Source organism: Naegleria gruberi (assembly GCF_000004985.1).
Source record: "Naegleria gruberi genomic scaffold NAEGRscaffold_54, whole genome shotgun sequence".
NCBI classification, from domain to species: domain Eukaryota; phylum Heterolobosea; class Eutetramitea; order Acrasida; family Naegleriidae; genus Naegleria; species Naegleria gruberi.
In genome coordinates, this window is record NW_003163273.1 from 277,865 (window position 1) to 302,325 (window position 24,461).

Sequence of the window (24,461 nt, forward strand, 5' to 3'; positions counted from 1 at the left end):
TATATCGTATAGTGGAGGTACCATTTACTTTGATGTGTCCAAAATTCCGTTATCCTTCACTGCAACCATCACAGGACAAGTGGTAAAAANCTCCCTTTTTTAGAAATGACCTTCACACAGATTCTGATTGGAAAAATACCATTAGAAATTATCCAGGACCTTGGGTAGAAGTTGAATCCGATTATTTCGTATTCAATGTTGAGTCGTCCTATGCCAGAAACTTGACAGAATTGACCAGTGTCACAAATTACTGGAAAAAGGTTTTGGAGCTTTATTATGAACTCTCCCAAAGACCAATTAGAGATTATAAGGAAAGAATGCAAATTGATATCGATATTTCAATTGGATATATGCATTCTGGATACCCAATTATGGCATTTCAGGACCAAAATGAAGGAACTATTAAGGCAGTCAACCCTGCCAACATGGCTCTTGCTTCAAAAACTCCTGGACGTTGGGGACATTACCATGAATTGGGACACAATTTCCAAGTTTCTGATTGGACCTACTCTCAAGCAGTTGAAGTAACTTGTAATATTTTCTCTTTATATTTGGAAGAGAATTTCCCAGATTCGGCCAATACTTATGGAAAGTCGTTTAATCCACCGAGAGGTCTTGAGACCACTTTTAAGGGAAATACTCAGGATTATAAGGGGGATTGGACAAGTGCTGGTTTATTGTTTTATTTGGATTTGATTCAAGCTTTCGGTTGGGTTTCTATTCGAAAGGCATTTGCTGAATATTATACAGCAGCTTCTGGAACTTTACCAACCAGCGAGGATGAAAAGAGAGATCAATGGGTTGTAAGATACAGTAAGATTGTTGGTAGAAATCTTGGGCCTTTCTGTGATGCTTGGAGTTTCCCAATTTCACAATCAGCCAAAAGTCAAGTTTCTAATTTAACTTCATGGATGCCAAATAATTTCATTGTTGGATGTTCAGTAGCTCGTTTCTCTGATTCACCTTGTGCTTCATTAACCATTCAAGATAATTCCTATGCCAAGTCAACCACCTATGAAGTGAAAATTGTAACTTGGACACCAGTGAGAAGTATTTATGGTGAACGTTTCATTTTCACTTTCGGTGGTGATTCTCTTCCTCAATTACAAACTGGAACAACAGCTCTCACCTTATTGGATGGAACAACAAGTTTGAACTCAACTGCTGTTGTGACTAATAATAATGGAACGAGTATTACACTTTCGACCAATGTTGTCGAGTTTGTCAAATCTGGACAACTATTGAAATTCTCCTTCCAAGCAAAGAATAGTGTCAAGATTGGAAGCTTTACCACTTCAATTAAGATATTGGATTCAAAGAATGTATTGGTAAATGTTGTGGAGAGACCATTAGAGTTTACCAATTCAATTGTCATTCCAACTTCATCTTCAACAGTGGTTGGAAAGAAGAGTACAGTTACTGGCAATTCTACCAAGAACGGGATGAATGTAGTGTTAATTGCATTCTTGATTGGTTGGGTATTATTTGTTTATTCCTTCTAGACACAACTGGTAAATAAGGATGTTATTGAAATGTCCTGAATAAATATTTTACATTCAAGATAATACATTTTTATTGCTTCTTTGCAACTACCTTCTTAACCTTCTTGACAACTCTCTTCTTTTGTGGTTTAACAACTCTACCAGTACCACGAGAGAGGACAAACTTGATATTGAAAGCATCATTTGGTAAAGCGTAATACTTCATGACAAATGACTTGATAATAGCTCTGGAAGTAGTTTGGTGAGTTTGAATATACTTGACACGATCATTAAAAAGTTTCTTCTTCAAATATTTTGGAGAAGTCTTATTCAATGACTTGCTCTTCTTAAACTTGGCAACTAAACGTCCCTTATCGTTGAGTGAAAGTCTGACACGTTGTCTGAGCCATTTGGATTTGATCTTTTGAATATTCAAAATGTTTTGACCAATAACATAGGAAACCTTAACCAAGGTCTTTGTCTTGTGGAAACAAATGAGTGGTTTGAGGAAGAGATCATTGGTAACTGATTGAGATTCAATCTTTTCCTTATTACTAGAATTCTTGCTGACTGTACAAATGTATGGGAGTTTGTTCTTCTTTAAAGCAAGTCTAATGTAGGTCTTTTCAGTATAATCGACTGGCTTTGGAAGACTCTTCAAAAGTTCATCCTTGTTAGAGGCAGTTTCATAAATCTTCTTCTTCTTTTCAATAGCAGCAACTTGCTTTTCATACTTGGTCTTGAGGAGTTTATGCAATCCCTTTGGAAGAGTAATCTTACGAGAGGAGAGAACAGCGGCAGCTTCTTTCAATTTGAGAGCGACCTTTTCAAGAGTTGTCTTGGCCCTCTTGATCAAAATGGTACAAGTGGCAATGTGCTTTTTGTATTGTTCAATCTTGACCTTGCTAACTTGGAGAACTCCCTTCAATTTGTTTTTAATGACCTCAGTGGTAGCAGCTTCTAATTGTTTTTCCCATTCGACAACCTTCTTCTTTTCTTCTTCCAATTTCAAGTTAAAGACCTTGGAACGAGCATTTTCATAGTTCAAAACCTTGAAGACATTATTTCTATGTTTGACCAAATAGTTCAAGACAAAGATTTGTCTTCTCAAATAAAAGTACATGGCATTGGAATATCTCTTTTGAGCAATTAAAACATCCAACTTGGCAAAATTGACAAGGTATGGAGCAATAAACTTGGTCTTGCCATGCTTTTCCTTTTGAGCCTTGTAAATAGAGACGGCTTGTGACTTACTCTTCAGAGCAATCTTGTAACGTTTCAACAATTTGGCAATGTGTAAGTTGATCAACTTTTTCAAACGGTTGTATGCAATGGCCTTCTTGGTCTTGAGCTTTTTGAGATTGTTCAAAGCATTCTTCAACTTGTCATTGTTCAACTTTTTAAGTTTTTGCAATCTGGTGACATTTCTTTCAGCCTTAATCTTGTTATGTTGATGTTCAGCCTTGTTTTCCTCATCCTTGCTATCTTCCAAATTCTTCTTTGTCATGACAACCAATTGTTGCAATGGATAGAGTTTCTTATTAATAATAGATCTCTTTTGTCTGAGAGCCTTGATTATTGTTCGAGCATCAGAGAGTTTTCTAGTGAGGCCAACAAAATGTGAGCCAAACATAATAGATTACAATTATAATTATTTCTCTTTGCATGTCTGACACTACGTTTCAAATACTTTTTGTGATTTAATTGTTGTTCACTTTGAGTAGACAAGGTAGCAACTCCACTTGAATCAAGAGCCTCATCAAGACCATATCCTTCACTAGTATTTGAAGAGGCTTCCTCAATCTCAGATTCACTATCCTCATCATTTAAAGTTTCTACCAATTCCTCATTTTCATCCGAACTAACTCCTTCACTAGCAGCAGCAGCTTCCTCCTCCAAGTCCTCTCCATTCAATCCCTCTTCCTGATTCTCCAACAAGTGTCCCAACAAATTTGAAATCTCCTCATCATTATTCAATTCATGAGCGGTGGTAGCTGTGTTGAGAGTATTTTTTTCAAAGGCTCCAAACGACTCCTCATCACTCAAAACAACGGAGCCGTAACTTTCCAACTGCTCTACCGGTCTCAAGGAGGTCATTGTCATGGCTGATGTTGTTGATGATGATGTTGTTGTGGCGGCAACAAGTTCATTCTCTTGTATGATGGCAGCGGTTGCGGCTTGTTCGCTGTTTGGGGAGGCCCACGACGAGGTTAAACCGCCTAATCGATTCTGTTTGGCACTCTCATCGATACCACCAGCTTGCACCACTGTTGTTGTTGATGATGATTGGAAGAGAAAGATGAGCAAGCAGGTGAGAGCGAAAAAGAGAAGCAAACGGTTGCTCCAACTTTTCATTTTGTTTTTTTTTGAGATGTGACTTGACATATGACTCGATGACCTTGCTGGCTAAAATATTTTTGGCGCTGAGGTTGTGATTCGCAGTGGTAATGTTGAAGAAAGAAGGGTTTCAAGATATTTCAAAGTGAAATTTCAAAGAAATTGTAAATTTTATTGTTTTTTGTAATGCATAGGGTTGAATGTTTGTATTGTGTTTTATTGTTGTAAATGGCAACCATTACTTTCTAGAATTGGAATTTGTCTTCTTTCATTTTATTTGTATTAAAAAAATGAACGGTTTCGAATATCAAGAACACAATTCACTACAAACACAAATTCCGATAATGTTGAATCACTTTAAATTTATCTCAAGTAAAGAGCACCATTTCTGTTGGTGAGTGTAGCACTAGCAACACTTGTTGTATCATAGACGTATTGAACACCAGGATTGAATCCAGGACCTGGACCTCCCTCAGGACATGAAGGATAAGTATAAGTTGCCCAAACCGTGCCTGCACCTGCATTCATGAAAGAGTCAGTTGTAGCACGTGGAATACCCATTCTGAACCCCATACAGTGCATATCTGATGTCTTACTATAGGTGACATAGGTTGGAAGAGTTAGAACATTCTTCAAATTGTAACATGTTGCAGGAATGGCAGCATAATAAGTTTGCATCGTTGGATCACTGTATGCTGTTACTCTTGTTCTTTGAACGTAATCTCTCAATCCTTGTGGAATTGTACAATAGGCACTATATTGCCAATCATTTGTAAAGAAATTAGAAAAAGCAATAGTTGCTGCATTACCACTGTCAGTGGATGCTCTAATCTGAGTGGAAATATTCATCAAATCAGATGTTGGAATGTGGAATGTAATAGTATCATTTGTAGTGGTGGCAGCATTATCATCAAAGACGTGGAAGTGAGCTCCGTAATAGTCTCTTCTAATACCAGCAAACATGGTCCATCCTCCACCGTCTGTATCCATATCACAATAGACTGTCATGACTGTATTTCCAGGTTTAATTTGATACAATCCACTTCCTTCACCCAAGTACATTCTAGGAGCTATTGGATTTCTATACTCCTTACATGATCTTGCATAGGTTCCATCGGCATATTTAAATCCACTCACTGAATTATAGCTGGTTGTTGTACCATTGACTGTTTCACAATTATCTCCAATGTAAGGTGATTTACAGGAACACTTATTGGAGGATGTACAGTTACCACGTCCAGAACAAACTGAGGCGCTTGTGGCGAGTACACCAAAACATGCCATTTGCATGCAATTGATTCCGGCCCATCCTGAGGCGCATCCTTGGTTGCAATCATCACCACTATAATGTTGACATGTTGTTGTGATGGTGTTAACTTCCAATGAGAGACTATCGATGGCGGTTTGAATTTTATCAGATTGTTTTTGTCTCAGTATTATAATTGAGGTCAAATTTGCATTTCCAGTAGAGTTGAGGAGGGAAATAGCAGACGTGATTTTAGCCTTTGTACTCACTAGCTTTGCAAGTTCTGCATTAAGGTCGGTAAGGTAGGATCTAATGCTGCATCCTCCTGGGAGAGTGCATGTAAAATTTTGTTGTCCATTCACAACATGATATGTTGCGGATGATGATAACAACCCAACCAAAATGAGCAGCAAGACTCGTGTGGAAATGAGATGAGCGATGCCTTGCATTGCGTTTTTTTTCTAAGGATTGTTGGGTGGTGGAACAAACATATATCGATATTGAAACTGTAGTTGGGTAATTTGGACCCTCAAATACCGAATGCCTTATTGATACTCTTTTAATTTTCCAAAAACCAATTGACCAAGGAAGTGTTGGTAAATATTTGACACTTCAAGTAACGTGGGAAATTGGAAAATTCACAGAGTTTTAAAGTTAGTAGGAATACTTGTACAAAGATTTTGAGCCTTTGGGTGCTGTTTGATACTTGTACGAGAAGCAGTAACTAACTGTAATGTGAAATATTTCCATCAATACTGCTCAAATATTCCTACATCCAATCAACTGATAACTCGCTAGCAGTAGATGCTCAGAACAAGCAAGTTGTGCATCACCTCTGGTATTGTAATCATCAGCAAACATTCAGCATGTTCATGCACATAAAATGTACTACTACAGCTTGTTGTATTGATTATCGAACGCGAATCACTGACAAATGTCACAACCATTGTACATTTTAAATGTGCATGAACATGCTGAATGTTTGAAATGAACACTTCAAACCTCTAACATGTGAAAGGTTTAAAACCTATGAATTTTCAATAGAGCGGTAAATTAACGAGGAGGATTCCAGAGTGAACTGCCTTACTGTCGTTGTAAACTGCCCTATTCACTCAACTTTTTGATGTCAAGTGGTTTGATACTTTCAACTCTACCACTACGAGTGTCAAAAGTCAATAAAACTAACCTTCCACCTCGAGCAAAACATACTTCATCATTAAAAAAAACAATCAAGATGCCAGCTACTATCTTGAACGGTTCTACCACTTCAAGTTCTGGTCTCAATATTAACCTTTCATTGTTGGTAAGTTTACATATTTCACATGAGCTTAATTATAATTCTTTATTGTTGTTGTTGCTGATCTTTCTCCACACCAATGACATCTGGCACTGTGATCTCTCTTACTCTTTCGATATTTTAATATCACATGCTAAACTAATTACTTTGAATGGCCATGTTGTTTCTTTTCTAAATTCTCCACTTTGACCAAAACGCGGTCAATTCAACTTTTTAAAAAATTGGCATCACATTTGATCTTCTGAATCTTTGCAACGCGATTTTCCTTCTTTGCTCCTTTGGCGCTTTTTCTGGTGCGGTTCAATCATCATCAATATTAATTTATTGTTAAAATTACTTTTTTAAATGATGAATCCGTGTTGAGTAGAAAGGAGGTACTATTAGTCAGACAATTGTATGTTTTTTAAATATTTTGTATGTTTAATATTTTGAATGTTAGGTTGGTGCAATTATTACAGCTTTGGTAGTTGCTTCCACAGTTGCTACTATTATCTTGGTTTCAGTTGGTGTTGGTTATTCTAGTCCTCAACCGTATGTACTTTTAAAATTCATTATTTGAAATTAATTGAAATCTAGTCAACCTGATTTTGCTACTACTTACAAGAGAGTGCCTATTACTGTTGATGTACTCATAAATGATAACGATCCACGTGGTGGTAATCTTACTTTGACTCAAATTGTTGATCAACCAAAGTATGGTACTGTCAAGATTCTTTCTCGTTCCCAAGTTGTTTATCAATCCATTGGTTCTTTCTCTGGAAATGACACTTTCAGTTATGAAGTTAGTAATTCCTTTGTTACAGCCAATGCTACTGTTACTGTTCAAGTTTTGAATAGACCTCCTCAAGCTGTTCCAATCTATAAGAAGATCTCCAAGAATGCTAATAAGGCTCTCGTTGATATTTTCAATTATATTGGTGACAATGATGAAAAGATTACTGATATTGATAATGATGTCTTGTATGTTACTGGCTTCGCTGATCAACAAGTTACCAGTGGTAATGCTCAAAGTTTAGGTGCAATTGAAATTGATCCTTACAATGGTTTCTTGTACACTCCTGTTAATGGTTTCAATGGTATCGAACAATTCAAGTATACCATCTCAGATGGTAATGACACTGCTTCTTCAACTGTTACTGTTGAAGTTGAAAATGATGCTCCTGTTGCTACTGATGATGTTTACAGAATTCCAAAATATAGTAGTTTGGAATTGCTCATTTTACAAAATGATTATGATATCAATGGTGATGATTTCAATGTTACCAACGCTGTTGGTGCTGGTTATGGTGCTCTTCGTGTTCAAGACAAGACTGTTGTCTATTTCACTTCAAGTGTTTTAACCAAAAAGTATACTGATTCTTTCGAATATTCAATTTCTGATAGTCAAGCTTCAGGATCTGCTGTAGTTTCTGTTCAAGTTTACAATACTGAACCAACTGTCTACTCCAAGACTGTCACTGTTGGAAAGTCCTCTTCCAATAACCTCATTTCAATTGATTACTCTGATCCTGATGGAAAGGATGTTGTCGTATTGACCAAAGTTACTCCTGCATTGGCCTCTCTTAATCCAGCTGCTTCCATGCAAGTTGCTAAGGGTACTAAACGTGTCAACCTTGATTGTTGTGATTGGGTTAGCGTTGAAACTAATAATTACACTATTGTTTATACTCCAACTCCTGGAGTTGTTTACTCACAAACTTTGGATATTTCCATGACAGATGGTGAATCTGATGGCTATGGTAAGATTACTATTAATGTAGTCAATAATCCACCTGTTGCTGTTGATGACACTGTTACTTGTAATAAGAATCAACAAGTTTTGATTAATGTTCTTGCCAATGACTATGATGTTAACCCAGGCGATACTGAACTTCTTCAATTAACTAATAACGGTTGGCAATCAACTACCAAGAATGGTGGTTCTGTTTCTATTTATAATGCTACACATGTATTGTATGTTGCTCCAAAGGGTAGTTTGGCTACTGATGTTGCCTCCTATAGAATCTATGATCAAAGCAAAGATGTACAAGGTAATCCAGATTCTACTGGTTTCTCAACTGGTAAGATTAGTATTAACATTATCAATAATCCACCTGTTCCTGTTGATGATGTTTTTACTATTTCAAAGGGTCTTAATGCCACTTTGAACGTTTTGAATAATGATTATGATCCTAATTTCGATCTTATTTCAACAATTAACTCTGTTGATAGATCAACTGTTAAAAATATCTTGGCTACTATTGTTAAGAATTCTGGTGAAAATGATACCTTATTCTATACTGCTGCTAATGAAGAGTACACTGATTACCTTACTTATGATGTAATTGATGTTGACGGTTTGGTTTCTGAAAATAAGGCCACTGTCACTTTGAATGTTGTCAATAATGCTCCAGTTGCTAGAGATGATACTTATAGTGTTAACTGGAATCACAATATTTTGTGCCCTGTCAAGACTAATGATGCTGATATCAATGGTGATTTGCCTTCTTCCAAGATTGAAATTTATCAAAATCCATCTAATGGTGTTGTTGAAGTTATTAGTGATAGTGTAAGATATACTCCAAATACTGCATTTGTTGGTGTTGATACTTTCCAATACAAGTTGAACGATGGTAGTGTTGCCAATTTCTTGTCAAATGCTGCTACTGTTACAATTAATGTTTTGAATACTGCTCCTGTTGCTGTTGATGATACTGCCACTACTCACTGGAGAAATGATGCTGGTGTTTTAGTCAGTGTTTTGGTTAATGATTCTGATAATGAAGGTGATTCCTTGTCTGTTACCAATGCTCTAGTTGATGCTGTACTGCTTCAGTTTTTGATAGTCAAACTGTCAAGTTTGTTTCAACTCAAACCTCTGCTACTGTTGGTACTAAGCAAATTAAGTATACCGTCTCTGATGGAAACAAGAATACCATTGGAAATGTCAATGTCTTGGTTACAAATACCAAACCAGTCGCTTTTGCTGATGCTTACACTTACCACTGGGCTGCTCCAAAACAAACATTGAGTGTCATGTCTAACGATAAGGATGCCGACCTTGATCCAATTTCAATCAAATCTGTTTCTGGAAGTGCTGCCGCTGTTAAGAATGGAAATGATATTGATTATACTCCAAAGAAGGATGGTGTTACTGATACCTTCCAATATGTCATTACTGATACTGTTACTGATGCTGATCCAGCAACTGTCACTGTTACTTTCACTAACAATGACAAGCCAGTTGCTTCAAGTGTTTCAACTTCTATTCACTGGAGAGCTTTCGCTGCTCAATCTAATCAACAAGATTTCTCTGTTTATTCCTCAACAACTGATGCTGATGGTGACGCTCTTACATTGACTGTTAATCCAACTGCTACTGGTATTTCTGGTGCTTCATGTAGCAAGACCACTGATTCAATTGCCAAGGTTAGAGTTACAGCTCCAACCAAGACTACTGGTTCTGCCACCTGTTCCTTCTCAGTTTCTGATGGTTTGGCAAATACTGGATCAAAGACTGCTACTGTTACTATAACTAACAATGCTCCAACATGTACTGATATTACTGTTTTCTTCAATGCTATCTATGTGTCAGTTGGTCAAACATTCTCCGTTTCTTCATCTGTTAGTGATGCTGATTCTGCTGATGTTCCTTATTTGGCAGCTAGTAGTGCAATCATGTCTGGTTCATTCTCAGGTGATACATTCTCTGTTTCAAATGGTAACCTCCTCTTCAAACCAAATGGTCAATTGGGTAATCGTGTTTATGGTTATAAGGTTACTGATGGTATTGTTGAATCTAGCCAATGTAAATTCACTATCATTGTTAGCTCACTTTCTAATGCTGATTATTCACAAGCCTATGATGTTCACTGGAATGTTACCAAGGCTTTCCTTAATATTACTTCCAAGTTGACCACATCAACCATTATGGGTATTGTTCAACAACCTTCTGAAGGAATTGCTTACTTTGAAGGTGGTAAGATTTATTTCACTCCTGCCAGAAAGATCTATCTTGATTCTTTCATTGTTAGTGTTAAAGATGGTATTGTTAGTAACGTCTCTGTTTCAGTTTCCACTTACAATAATGCTCCAACTGCCAGTGTTCCAACTCAAAATATTAATTGGGGTAAATCAGTTGTGATTGATTTGTTACAAAATTATGCTGATGCTGATTATTCTGCTGGTCGTGAAATTAAGGGAAAAATTTCTGGTGTTGACAAGACTGGTACTTTGGGTACTGTTTCTGCACTCTCTGGTTCAAGTGTTACTTACACTTCTCCAGCCAATTATGTTGGTTCTGATTCATTCAAAGCTACTGCTACTGATGGTCTTGCCTTTGTAACTTTCACTGTTACTATCAATATAATCAATACTGCTCCAGTTACTAATGCCAAATCATACACTGTTCACTGGGCTGTTCACAAACTTGGTTACACAATGAATTTGGCCACAGGTGTCACTGATGGACAAAATGATCCATTGACTTATGGTATTGTTTCTGGAAGTGTTTCACCATCTAGTGCTGGTACTGTTGCCATTTCCACTTCACCAAATGCTGTTGCTACTGCTGGTACATCTGTTTATTTGGGCAAGTTTACATACTCTTATACTGCTTCTGATTCTCTCCTCTCTTCTCCAGGTACTGCCACTGTTACTGTTTATAATACTATGGTTACACCTGTTGCTGACTCTTTGAGTGTTCACTGGAGAGCAACTAATGTTCCTTTGAATCCATTTGCCAAGTTTGCTCCTACCTATAAGGATTCTGAAGGTGATAGTTTAACAATTCAAACTGCAACTGCTCAAAAGGGTACAGTTTCCATTGTTTCTGGTTCTCAATCATTACTTTACAATGCTCCAACTAGTCCACCTTCTCTTGGTACTGATGTAGTTTCATACAAGTTTACTGATGGTGCTGAATCTCTCCAAAGCACTGCTACTGTTGTCAATGTAAATGTTTATAACACTGTCCCAACTGCCAAGAATCAAGTTGTTTATGGAAAGTGGAATTCTCCTGTTTCAGTTTCTTTAGCTAATGTCTGTTCTGATATTGATACATTGGATATTCCATATGTTGCATTCAATGGTGTTATTTCAAATGTTGCTGGTGGTTCAACAAGTCTCTCTGGTACAACTGTTACCTTCACTCCAAGTGTTACCTCTCTTGTTTTTACTCAAATTTCTGGTAATCTTTACAATGCTACTGCATCATTCAAATTCCAATGTTTCGATGGTATTTCTACCAGCACTGGTAATGTCACTATTATTCTTTCAAACAATGCTCCAACCGGAACTGGTAAGACTGTCAATATTGCCAGAGATTACACCAAGACAACTTATGATTTTACCTGGTCTGAAATTGCCACCTATGCCAACCCTGATGTTGATGGAGATTCAGTAACTATTACTAATCTTGTCTCTGTTGATTCTTCCATCACTGTGGAACAGGTATTAGATTGAACACTCCAAAGACTGTTTCTGGAACTAAGCAAATTACTTTCTACTTGTATGATGGTCTTCACTATAGCATCAGCAAGTTGACATTTACTGTAATCTTTAGTAATTCTGCTCCAACTTGTGGTGTTGTTTCAACAATATATTTAAATAAGAAGGGAAGTGTTGATCTCTCAACTAAATTCTCAGGAACAGATTCCAATAATGATCCAATTACTTTCACCTTATCTGGTTCACCTGGTTCATTGGGTACTTTGAGTGGTAAGGTATTTACTGCCTCAGCAACTAATACTGGTACTGTTACCTTCTCTTACACTGCAACTGATACACAATTGACAAGTTCATCATGTAGTATTCAAATTATCATCCAAAATGCTAATCCATCTGCCAATGATACAATCTTTTATATTTATCCAACTGCTGATTCTTTGTCTCACTACTTGAGCTATAAGGCAACTGATGCAGATGGTGATACTTTGACTTATACTGCTGGTTCAAACAATTGTTCATCCATTTCTACAGGTGTTAGCATGAACTCAGCAAGTGGATTGATCACATTCAAGAGAATTTACACTGTTGTTTCTGGTACTTGTAAAATGAGTGTTTCTGTATCTGATTCTAATACTCCTTCTGGTAAAAGTAATGCCACCATTACATTTGTGATCGTTCCAATTGATCCAGTTGCCAGAGATGACAGATTCTCAATTCCTCAAGGTCAAACAATCAGAATTTTCGCTTCACAAATCTTGGCAAATGACAATGATGAATTGGGTACTTCTAGCACTCTCACATTATTGAACATTAGTTGTCCAGATGCTACTTATTGCCACAAGCAACCAAGATTTGTAACTGTTAATGATGAAATTGCTGTTGAAGTTGACTCTGACCAAAATACTTGCCAAGCTGATAAGTTCAGATATACAATGACTACTGCACTTGGAGCTATTAGAAGTGCTGATGTCTACATTGAGTTCAAGAATTGCTATTGTACTGCCAAACTTGACTTTGTCTTTTTATTGGACTCTTCTCAATCAATTGGTGTACCAAACTTTAACCTAATCAGAGATTTGTGTCAGAGAATTACTGGTAGAATGAAGCTTGCTGATGATGCCGTAAAAGTTTCCATCGTTCGCTTCCATTCTTCTGCTACACTGACCTTGGCCTTGTCAACTGATGGATCTTTGATCAATAAGACCTTATCTACTATGAAGTACGACGCTGGCTTTACCGCACAAGTGCCCGGACTAAGAGCTGCAGTCAATGCATTAAGACCAGAAAATGGTGGAAGAGCTGATGCTGATAAGGTCATTTATATTTTAACAGATGGTCTTGCCAATGTACCTTGCGATTGTTCTTCTTGTGAATCTGAATGGGGAACAATTCCAAGTGTTTTCAAAGACTCTGTTCAAAACAAAATTATTAATGGAATGACTAATCCTGCAAAATCTACTGCCTTGAGAAATATGTGTAAATATCAATATAATGACGGATCTGAATTGGTTGGAACTGATTGTAGTTCATGTAGTATGAAAGATGAATATATGTGTTTGCCATGTTCAGATGCTATTCCTGTTGCTGCAAAGATTAATACTTGGAAACGTAATTCTAATGGAGTAGTTCCAAATGATCCTGATAATCCATATAATGGAAACAATAAGGTTCAATGGAAGGTTGTTGCTATGGCTGTCGGTGACGCCATGACCAATGTTTGGGGTTCAAGACAAATCGAAGGTATGAATTATGATTCAACTAGAGCTATTACTGTTTCTTGGACTGATTTATCTGGTACCATGAGTGAAATTGTGGATCAATCTTGTAATCAAGTTAACGTTCAAGTTCCAGTTTAAATAAATTATTATCATTCCTCAATTTAGTTTCAGTTTTCTCTTTCTCAAATTTTACTGAACTATATTTTCAACTTTGATTTCTAAAAATATAGTTTGTTTATTTAGTCACTTTCTTAGAGAATGATGATTCAGGTGGTGATGATTTAAATGGTGATCAGAAGAAGAGAAGATAAAGATTTGGTAAAATAGAAAATTGATAACAACAATGCAAAAATTATGCACTCGAGTGGCATTGTTAGGTGAAGTTATTAGAGTTATGTATTTCTTTTGTTGCATCAAACTTTCTTGAAAAACTATAAAACAAAATTAAAAAAGCAAAAATCAAAAAAGTACTTACAAAATTGTATTTCAAAAATTTCAAATATTTCACCTATGTGAAATTTACAATGAAGGTATTGATTGGATTTATGAATGTAAATCATTTTGTTTTTTTTGTATAATTCAAATGAAAGACTTGTTATTTCTATTTATTCAATTTCGTTTATTCATTTGTTGCCCATTATATTCATCAAATTTCATTCCCAATAAATCAAGTGTTTTTTATTTGGAGACATTAATGTTTCAATAATAAACACACAAAATAAAGTTCAAATAATATTTAGACATTTGAGTATTAAAGTTCAAAGTTTGAATCATCTTTATGGTGAAACAGTCTGGAAGGTGTTTTGTGTGGCAACAATTTAAGGACTTGAAAAATATTCAAAAGTGTATTCTTTATAACAAAACATAATCTAAATTAAGGTCAACATCTTTATTTGAATTGTTTTACTTGTCATGTTATCAGGTAATAAAAATGACTATATGTGAAAAATCCACCCTAATCTGTAATTTTTTATTCTGAAACAGCAAATCAACGGAAAATATTAATGAAAAGTGGTCAACAGATCAAGTGGAGAATGCATAAAACAGATTTTGATACAAGAAAACACAATGATAATAATAAATAATTGTATTTAATTATTGAAATAATTCAAAGTGGAAAGTCAACAAGATTTCCTACCTTGAAATTTACCTTGTTCAAAAGATATCTAGACAAAATAACAGCCTACCTTTCAAAAATAATCATTAGATATTAAAAAAAATGATAACCCTCCAATTCTTGCTCAATTTATGCAGTTATTTCATCACGGCAGGAATTGTAATTTTCCTATTGTGGTTTCTGTATGCCACCATCATATTGTACATTAATTATAAAAAGCTTGCACACATTCCTGGTCATTTCCAATATTTATTTGCTCCATTCCGAATTCCTCTTCTTGCTCCTCGTATTTATCTTGGCAATTTTGAAGGAATTGAAAAAGCCTTTGATGAATTTTCTGATGGAAATGGAGTTTTGAGAATGTCATTTGTGAGAGGCAATACTGTCATGATCAAAAACAAGCAAATGCTCAAGGAATTCTTTGTAACAAAACAATCAAGTTTTGAAAAACCAGAATTCATCTATAGCATGTTTGAAATGTTTGGGCAGAATGTGTTGAGTGCACCAGATGTTTCGGATTGGAAGAGACATCATAAAGTGGCACATCCAGCATTTTCCATTGATAATTTGCAGTACATGTGTGAGGAGGCTGTGGAATGCACTGATTTGTTGGTGGATCGTTGGATCAATAGCCATTCTGGTAAGAGTTTCGAATTGAAAGATGATGAAATTGGTGAAGCCATGTCTACCGTAACTGTTGAGGTTTTAGGTCGTGCTGGATTGAAAGTTTCATTTGGAATGTTTGATAGAGAGGATTCACATGCTGAGGAGTTCAAGAATGCAGTTAATTTGCTAGTTTCTAAGGGTCTTTTAGTACAGAGATTCTTTGGAAAGAATCCATTTCTCTACAAGTGGTCACAGAGATTATTAGGAGTGGATAAAGCTGTTTCCATTGTGAATAGAGTTTTGAATAATAGTATTGTGGATAGAAAGAAGGAATTGGAAAGTGATTTTGGTAATTTCTCAAAGAAGGACATTCTGAGCTTGTTGGTCAAGGCAAATGCTGAGGAAAAGACCTTGACAGATATGGAGCTAAAGAGCAATTCATTGATTTTCTTACTTGCTGGAGAGGAGGTTTGTTATTTTAAATTGTGTGATTAATTTTTTCAATTAATAATTAATTCAGACAACATCCTCATCGTTGCAATGGGTTTTATACGAGTTGGCTAAACACCCTGAGTATCAGAAAAGAGCTAGAGAAGAAATCAATTCAGTACTTCCTAACAAGGCAAAGCCAAATTATGAAACTGTACAAGCATTGCCATTCACAACAGGTGTTATTTTGGAAGCTCTTCGTCTTCATCCTCCTGTCTTTTCAGTTGCCAAACAAACAGTGAAGAATGTCAAGTTGGGAGATTATGAAATTCCAAAGAATACCCTTGTCACTGTGTTCATTTATGGAGTGAATAGAAGTAAGGAATATTGGAAAGATCCTGAAGAGTATCAACCAGATAGATTTATGGATATGGAGCTAAGAAACAAATCTCAACATGATTTTACATTTCTTTCATTTTCTATGGGTCAAAGAAAGTGTATTGTAAGTATAGAGTTGTTGGCTAATGTGGCTAATATGAAAATAAGGGATTTCAATTTGCTCAACTGGAAGCTTGTATGATTTTGGTGCGCTTGTTGCAAAACTTTGAATTCACTCTTCTGAACGACGAATCCAAAGAGAAAGTCAGGGCTATGAAAAACGTTACAATCAGACCAGCAAATCTAAAATTGTTGATCAAGCCAACAAAATAAATATTCTTGGTACTTGGTCGTCATCTTATCAAATTTCTGAAATGGAATAAATTCGATCTCTTGTGAAATTCTGAAATATAGAACTCTTACCCTACAAATAGAGTGTTGTCAACAACTTGAGTATGTATAATTTTCGGAGGAATATTCTCCTTCTCCATCGCTTGTTGGAAAGAACGGTTCAGTTAGTTGGACGCATGTTTATTTGAATCGGTACATGCACGACTAAGAAATTAATTGGTTTAAACTGCCTAAGGCTCTGCTGCATATCCATAACCAAGAAAAAATGTCTAAATCAATTGCCTCTGCATTGTTAGTTTGTTGCGCCTTAAGTGCTGTTCAAGCTTTCTCAGTCTTTGAGTATGAATGTTCTCAAAGATTCTCCCTCCTTACAACCTCTCTGTTCAAGATAAGAATGTTTGTTGTTTCCCAGAAAAACTCACTATTTCCAATGAAATCATTCAAGGACTTACTAATTCTACTACTCACGGACGCACTGTTAAGAAGATTCAAATTGAGGCCTACATTGACTTGACCAATTCTAGAATGTTGTTGATCACTTCGAGCCAACCACTCACAAAATATCGTCGAGCTGTAATTAGAATACAAGTGGAGGCTGCTGGTTAAACCTTTTAGAAAATAAAAATGGCAACTGGAAAAAACAACAAAAACCACCAACTTCTACTTGTATTCTAATGTACAGCTCGACGACCGCTTGGCTCGTAGTGGATGGAAATTCAATGACTATTTTCCAACACAATGGCATGAATATGTTGTTACTCACATGGTTATGAATAGTCAATGTACTTGTTTTAAGCATCAATCTTGAAAGACAATGAGTAAAGAACTCACTCCAACCTCAACCAGAGTCTTTAAAGATAACTAATATGAATGAAAATTTTCCTTTGGAATGTGGGTTTTGTTGGGTACTCTCAAGAGAGAAGGACTTTGCTGACCATGAACGCTTTTTCAACAAGTGCCCTAGCCTCATTGGAATCCAGTTTTTATGACATGGTTGACACTGTTGATTCCAGTGTTTTCTTCCATCCAAGCAATTGTCCAGCTATTAACAAGTGTTAAAATTCTGATCTGAATCTTTCAAGGTTTTTCTTAATTGTTTTCCTTATCTATAACTATTTCAATTCACTTCTCAATAAAATTTAAATTGATATTTTAAAATATTTCAGAAACTTTCAATTATGACTTTCCAAATACCTCTTTGCTGATTCACTTCCAAATTTGAAAAATCCAAAAGTTCCGTTGGAAGATAATTTAACCATCAGCAATCCATCTTCCAAACTCATCATAAGCGAACAATTAAATAACAATCGGAAGCTGTGATTTTGCCCTAACTTTTGAAACAATTTAAATTTATAAAATATATTGAAAATGGCCCTCATGTTTTATATAATACTTCTTTTTCGAAGTAAGAAATCATCAAAGCAAAGTAACGACGATGAATGATGAATTTCATCTTTGCATTTTTTATTATAATTTCAAAATTAAAAAAATTACATTAAAAAATATTATCAATATGATGAGAGTTTGCTTTTTCCTTGATTATTTCATGATATTAAATAATGATATTTAAATAATTTTAATTACATTGTATCATCGGCATAAGAGGATCGTTTATTGGACACTCCACTCAGGGAAATTGTCTCACTTCGACTCGTTGAAACTGAAGATGCTAAATGGAAATGAAGACTGATAATAGAAGGGATTCTCCTGTAGGCTCCAAAATATTTAGAAGAGTTGTTTTATAAAAGCCTCAAATCATCATCAATAATTTATTGGATATGAATCTCTCAAGGAGTTAATAGCTTAAGGAATGCCACTTTACAGAAAAAGAGGCTAATAACAAAAATCTTGTGATGAAAAAGATGTTGAAATCAGCGTCAAAGATTACTATTAGATAGTTGGTGTCTCCTTTCGCTGTTTAAGGAAAATCAATATTTGGTGTGTGGCCTGTCTAGTGTTGGGTTGTGTCAAATGTTAAACCAAAAGGCAATTCATATGTTGACACAAAGAAATCCACTAAGCCAACAGGCACTTCAGTGGTGGTTGCGCAACATTCTATTCGTCAACATTCTAACAACAAAAAAAACAAGATGAAACCAAATAATACCCTATGCAATGATGTACTGTTTGAGATGGGTTCGTTGAGTATGGAGGCAGATCCACAAGTGACAAATGGCATCTGTCCAGATACGATATTTGTACCTCTTAGTTCTGGACTCGTGATGCTCGTGCACATGTCTCTACTGTTAATTAGTTCTGTTTTATTATTTTACAAGAGGAAACACGGATATATTACTAGTAGAGGAATTTGGTATTTGATTTTAACAATGATAACAAGTTTTTTCTATGTACAAACAGGAGAGTTGAAATTCGTGGTTGGGCGTAAAATATACCCTTGTGCTTTGGGTTCTATCCACATGTTCATGTTGGCATTTGCTGGATTATTGCCAACAATTTTCAAATGTGTGAGAATATTCTTTCTCTACAGACTGAATGTTGAAACTAAACAAGTGTTGGAAGGAAAACAAACTCTCGTTCAACCAAAAATTGAAGATGGAACAACGTTGGTTGAAATGGCAAGTATTTCATCACCAACACTTGCCAGTAATCCATCAATAGTCAGTCTGTCAGAAGAATTAATGAAGAATAACAATATTTCGACATCAAGTACAGCTACCACATCAACAGCTGCCAACACTAATAACGTTTCACAACTATCATCACCACAACAAGAGCAGCAACCAATTCCTACTGAAAAACCTCCTCAAGAGAGTAATTTACTCTTCTTTGGTGATATTCTTCTCGATTACCAGGATTTTTTGGATGACAACAGTTCGAATGCAAGAAGCTCTGCAGCTGATACTGAAAGCACCTATGCTCCTTCAGTAATTACATCTGGAGATGAATATACTGAGATTTCCTACAAACCACAGAAGAAAATTCAAATTTACAAATTCATTCTCTCTTACAAATTCATTATTGGAACTTATATTATATTGTGTCTTGTTCATTTGGCATTGTGGTTAATCCTGTCAGGTATTGATCAAACTATTAAGGATGGATCCAATGAAAACTCAAAACGACTACTCGTACTAAATGTTGGACCATTTGATTTCACACGTGGGTGTATTATTGCTAATAATGTAGTTTTTATCATGGGAGCTCAAGTTGCAGTTTATATGATTGTTGAGCTAATCTTTTTAATATTGTGCTTTTTCACAGATAGAGACACATGGTTCATGAAAGGAGAGACTGTTATCATATTTTGCTTTCAAGTTGTTTTGGGAATTATTTATTTGATAGTGAGCAATTTGAATATTATCAAGTATCTGACAGATTACTTTGTCACTTATGCAAACGTTACCATTATTTATTCAGTTATTGAATTATTTGTTTGTGTGACTTTGCCATGTATTTATGCCATTGTGGAAGATTACAAGAAATCCAAAAAAGAGAAAATGCAAACCAAGCAAGAGCTATCCATCGTTGAAATCTTTCTCAGAAATAAGAAGACATATGATATTTTACTAGACTATGCAAGAAGATCCTACTGTCAAGAGAGCGTTCAATGTTGGAAAGATATTCAAAAATTCAAGAAGAGCTCTAAAAAGAATAGACCAAGAGTTGGTAAATTCATCTTTAATACCTATCTTCTCGAAAATGCTCCAGTTGAATTGAACTTGCCAGCAGATTTGAGAGCTAATTCAATTGTTACAATTGAAACTGCACTGTTTGAAACCAATCAAGGAACCACAACAAAATCCAAAAAGATCAGCAAGAGGTTGTTTGAAGAGGTTGAATTGCATTGCGTTATGGATATTACTGATGTATTCGAAAGATTGAAATCATCCAACAAGAAGGTGAGAGAAACGGTTGACAAGTGGAAGCAAATCTCTAAAGGTATCCAGAAAAAGTAACCAACAATGCTAGCATTAACACTCATCTCGAACCTAAATCTATTGAATGTTGTGACATTTAGCATCAAACAATTCAAATTGGATGAAATAGTTTCCAAATACATCAAAATTGCATCTACAAAAAGAGGTCTGTTGACCATACAACAGTCAAGTGGCTAATCCTTAAATCAAACCTCATCAATGAATAGAATGTGTTCATATGACATTTTGTTTTCAATCAAAACGAAGCAAAGCACGACGAAAGCACGATTCTAACACTTTCTACCAGCCAATGAATTTTTCCTTAATAAAACAATGCTTCAGCGTATCCTTTCAGTTTTCTTCAGTTATTCCAATTTATTATTTGAAACTATGATTTTTGATTTAATGAGCTTAGTATGGCTTAAATCGGCCCGTGTGTTGCTAAAGTATCCGAATGTGTCAAAAGTCAATGTCCAAAAAGTTCGAAGAAAACAATAAAAAAAACTTGAGCAACGATCAGTGGTGACAGCCTTCAACTTCATCAAACCACTTCTTCATCAAGTAATTTTATTGGATATCTTGCAATCCACCTTTCCATGTTACTACCATCAATAAACAATGAAGTAGGGAAAAAATCGGAACAAGACAATGAAACTAAACATCAAACAACAACAACATCAGGAACAACAACGAATCAAATTTTAACCAGCAGCTACAATATTATGAACCAGAGTGAATCTTCTTCCGTTTTATGTTTCCGACCAAGTAATCACGATACGATGATGAGAAATATTTCAAATGATAATGATGAAAAATTATCAAACTCTCAACATCATCCTACAACGATAATCGATAATTGCGCATCGATACTACCACAGCAGAAGAAGAAGAATAATGTTCCAACAACAACAACAATATCTGATAATCAAGCCAATTCTCCCGCCAATAATACAATCTTCATTACTACCACCACATCTACCTCAACTACCACTACTACTAACAATAATGAATCAGTCGACAACAACAACAAACATTGTCCAGATGATAAACAACTTCATCATCAACAAGATAATGGATGTACAAGCAACCATCTTCATGAACAAGACATGTCGATGAAGACTTTACAGGCGGTTTTTACTAAAAAAGACAAGACACGCACAACCTCCACCAAACATGTTGTTCTTATTGCAAGCAAAGACCAGGAAGAAGAGCAACATTCTGAAGAAGAACCTCATGAAGATGCATCATCCCATCATACAATAATTCATCACTCTAATAACAAGAAGCAGCAACAACAACAACTTCATACAATAACATTCGCACAACATGATGATGATCAACAACATAATCATGCTCATACAAAAACAAGCCTTTCAAAAGGAATAACAACACCTTTAACGAGTACCAATAATACAACAACATCAATGATGATGGCTGGGAATTATCATCAACATGTTGATGCGAAGGATCAATCCATAATAATTTCTGATGATGATAATGATGTTGTTGAACAAGAGGGAGATGTAGAAACATTTGATGATGAATCGTCATTGGGTGCCTCTTTCAGACACAAAATTGAGAATAGTAATGGAACTCATTCTACATCCTTCTCATTCCATGATGAATTGAGTTTAATTGAGGTGAGTTCTCCAACAGATATGACCACTCAATCTACACCAAGTTTTGATTCGTCCACATCGAATCAATCTGCTTTGAGTAGTAGTTTACTAGCAACCAGTTGTGTCATTACAAAACTTGATGATGATACGATTGGTGTGATACTTTCGTATTGTTCCATACCTGAATTTGAGAATTTAACATGCACCTGTAGATCGTTCTATAACAAATTTCACTTGAGTTATATCTATAGACAAGTTTTCAAAAAGTTGAATTCCAAGAATTCGAATAAGAAATCGAGTAGACATTACAAATCTAATCATTTACAGATAACACCCTATCTGAGAGAGGTATTGAGGAATAGATATCATCCTACCATATTTGTGCCCATTCGTTGCATGCAATTCAATGCCTATACACGTTTTAAGGATGCAATCATAGACTTTTGGGTGAAAGAATTTGGTTTTAAAAGATTAAATGATGCAGAGGTTGAGATTGATATTGATTTTTCAAAGAGCAATCCATGGATTGATCATTTGGAAAAGATTGTTATCAGAAATAGACAAGATCAACAGTCAGAGAGTACCATTCCAAGAACTATTAGTCAATTAGAAATTTTGAAAAAGGATCAAGCATTCCTAAAGCCAATACTAAACGAGAGAAAGAATAGTAGTAGGACTCTATCACCATTTGGGTCTTCAAAACAACAAAATTCTGATATGCCAACAACGAGCAATGTCTTGTCAGACTTGCTCAAAACCATTATAGAGCTGAGACAATCTGGAAGTGTGCTGAGACAGCAGACAGTCTCTAACAAGTTTACTGATCCAAATGAATTGGACATTTCCGATTCGCAAAGAGTTGCTCTCAATGGTGCTAAATCTCTAATTGTTGCTAATCATTGGAGAGTATTCGACAAGTTTACACTTCACATTGATTTTCAATTTCCATCTCACGAAAGACACTTTAGTTTTGTAGAAATGCCAGAGATTACAATGTACTATCACAATTTCAGATCTGCTGATGGTAATCCTAGAAAGGATCTCATTGAAGTCTCATCTGGATCCATCTTTAAAGATGGTGTTGATGGCAAGGTATTCGAGTTTGATTCTCTTGGAGAGACAGGCATGGGTGGTACATCTCCTATGAATAGTAAATCATCTTCATCCTTTCAATAAGGCAGCTTCCTATCAGCCTGTTCCTTCCCCTTCTAACAGTATGTCAGCAACAGTTGGTGACTTTAAAAAGCCACCAAAATTCACTCCAGTCAATGGCAACTCACCCTATCCATCCATTTCACACGGCACTAATCCATTCACTTCGATCACACAACCACCAAAGAAAAAGTCACGATTTTTCAAGAAGAGTAGTCAAGCAACAGCTGTTGTCTTGCCAGAAGAAAGAAAACGAACGAAAGGTCTTTTTGAAAATACCAAATTCGCTTTTGAAGAGAGAAGTTCGAATATGATCCAATCAAGGTGGGAAAGGTTTTGCTCTATTTTATTTTACACGACTTTTGCCCTCGTTATTTCTCAGACTACTTTTCTCCAAAGCTTGCTTCTCTAGAGTCCAAGGCACAACAAACCAAATTGCAATACTTGATGAAGTATTATGAAAAGGAAGATCCAAATGTTGTGATTGACTATTTGACGATTAATAGAAATCAATTGAAACAATATAGAAATAAGATGATTAGAAAACACACCACCAGGGAGGCCAGAAGGCACATGGTGAAAGATAATTGCATGTCAATGGTGAGAAATTTTGCCAAACTTGTTCCCTTCATTAATTATGATCAAATGACCAATGAGCAAAAGACCTACCTCCTCAAGACAATGGTTTTCAATCATGTGAATCCACAGGATTTCCTTTCTATGAGTGATCAGCTCTTTATGAGTAGTTCCTTCTTTGGAGAGTTGAGATTCAATCCAACTATTAACTCACCTTTCCAAATTAATATCATGCCAAGAAAATGTCAAACCAGAGATGAACCAAGGCCAGTATGGGACTATATGATCAATGATCAAGAGAGTGATAATGCCTCTCATTCATCACTGATGAGTACTGCAGATGAAATTGAATATGATTCATTTCAAATTTACTTTGATACAATGTATACAGATACGAGCTCTTCTGCCTTTTCAATTACAGGTCTGGACATGCCAGCAATCAATTCAGAAAAGATTGTTGTTCAGAGACACATTTTGGAAATTCCAACTAAATTCATGATGAGATGTGTAACTTATCATACCCCTAAGAATAATGCGAAAAATGATTTGGCAACTACAAGCACTTCCTCTCGTTCTATTTCATCAATGTTTAAAGCATTTTGTGGAGTGTTTTGTTGTGGAGGTGATAAAATGTCAGGTCAATAAACTTTAGAAGAGTTTTCATGGGAAAATAATGCCTTATTTTTTACTCACTGTTTCTATTAATTGCATGTTGTAAAGTTGCCTTCCTTGCATTTTCCTCAAATACTTTTCTATTTTCAATGAATTCAGAAATAGGTGCATGCCAACTCCAATTTTCATAATTCGTTTCGTGGATTTCCAGCTGGAGGAAGCACATTAAATCCATGA

General features: G+C 35.7%; 7 protein-coding genes across 7 annotated transcripts in view; 5 read left to right on the forward strand and 2 right to left on the reverse strand.

The window, feature by feature from the left end:
• Window positions 1-1,502, forward strand: part of NAEGRDRAFT_72631 (uncharacterized protein) — a gene marked incomplete at both ends in the record, with an annotated part of 2,633 nt that extends 1,131 nt beyond the window's left edge. Inside the window, one exon of the mRNA XM_002672308.1 lies at window positions 121-1,502. Coding sequence (XP_002672354.1) covers window positions 121-1,502 — 1,382 coding nt within the window. The remainder of the gene's footprint in view (window positions 1-120) is intronic.
• Window positions 1,503-1,557: 55 nt separating this feature from the next.
• NAEGRDRAFT_59247 (uncharacterized protein) lies at window positions 1,558-3,839 on the reverse strand. Its single transcript, XM_002672375.1, has 2 exons — window positions 3,172-3,839; window positions 1,558-3,082 (listed from the first exon to the last, which is right to left on the reverse strand). The coding sequence occupies exons 1-2, from the start codon at window positions 3,834-3,836 to the stop codon at window positions 1,573-1,575; spliced, it is 2,175 nt and encodes a 724-aa protein (XP_002672421.1). The 5' UTR covers window positions 3,837-3,839; the 3' UTR covers window positions 1,558-1,572.
• Window positions 3,840-4,181: 342 nt separating this feature from the next.
• On the reverse strand, window positions 4,182-5,513 carry NAEGRDRAFT_72633 (uncharacterized protein; the record flags this gene model as incomplete). The annotated part of the gene is made up of 1 exon (XM_002672376.1): window positions 4,182-5,513. One exon carries the CDS (start codon window positions 5,511-5,513, stop codon window positions 4,182-4,184), a length of 1,332 nt encoding a protein of 443 aa, XP_002672422.1.
• Window positions 5,514-6,298: 785 nt separating this feature from the next.
• Window positions 6,299-13,661, forward strand: NAEGRDRAFT_81261 (uncharacterized protein; the record flags this gene model as incomplete). The annotated part of the gene is made up of 7 exons (XM_002672309.1): window positions 6,299-6,367; window positions 6,801-6,892; window positions 6,938-8,603; window positions 8,856-8,976; window positions 9,177-9,488; window positions 11,334-11,791; window positions 11,815-13,661. 7 exons carry the CDS (start codon window positions 6,299-6,301, stop codon window positions 13,642-13,644), a joined length of 4,548 nt encoding a protein of 1,515 aa, XP_002672355.1. The 3' UTR covers window positions 13,645-13,661.
• A 1,064-nt stretch (window positions 13,662-14,725) lies between these two features.
• NAEGRDRAFT_81262 (uncharacterized protein) lies at window positions 14,726-16,396 on the forward strand (the record flags this gene model as incomplete). Its single annotated transcript, XM_002672310.1, has 3 exons — window positions 14,726-15,697; window positions 15,750-16,160; window positions 16,205-16,396. 3 exons carry the CDS (start codon window positions 14,726-14,728, stop codon window positions 16,367-16,369), a joined length of 1,548 nt encoding a protein of 515 aa, XP_002672356.1. The 3' UTR covers window positions 16,370-16,396.
• A 2,080-nt stretch (window positions 16,397-18,476) lies between these two features.
• On the forward strand, window positions 18,477-20,606 carry NAEGRDRAFT_81263 (uncharacterized protein). The gene has a single exon (XM_002672311.1). It carries the CDS (start codon window positions 18,478-18,480, stop codon window positions 20,302-20,304), a length of 1,827 nt encoding a protein of 608 aa, XP_002672357.1. The 5' UTR covers window position 18,477; the 3' UTR covers window positions 20,305-20,606.
• A 381-nt stretch (window positions 20,607-20,987) lies between these two features.
• NAEGRDRAFT_72637 (uncharacterized protein) lies at window positions 20,988-24,257 on the forward strand (the record flags this gene model as incomplete). Its single annotated transcript, XM_002672312.1, has 3 exons — window positions 20,988-23,034; window positions 23,066-23,268; window positions 23,361-24,257. The coding sequence occupies 3 exons, from the start codon at window positions 20,988-20,990 to the stop codon at window positions 24,255-24,257; spliced, it is 3,147 nt and encodes a 1,048-aa protein (XP_002672358.1).
• Window positions 24,258-24,461: the final 204 nt, after the last annotated feature.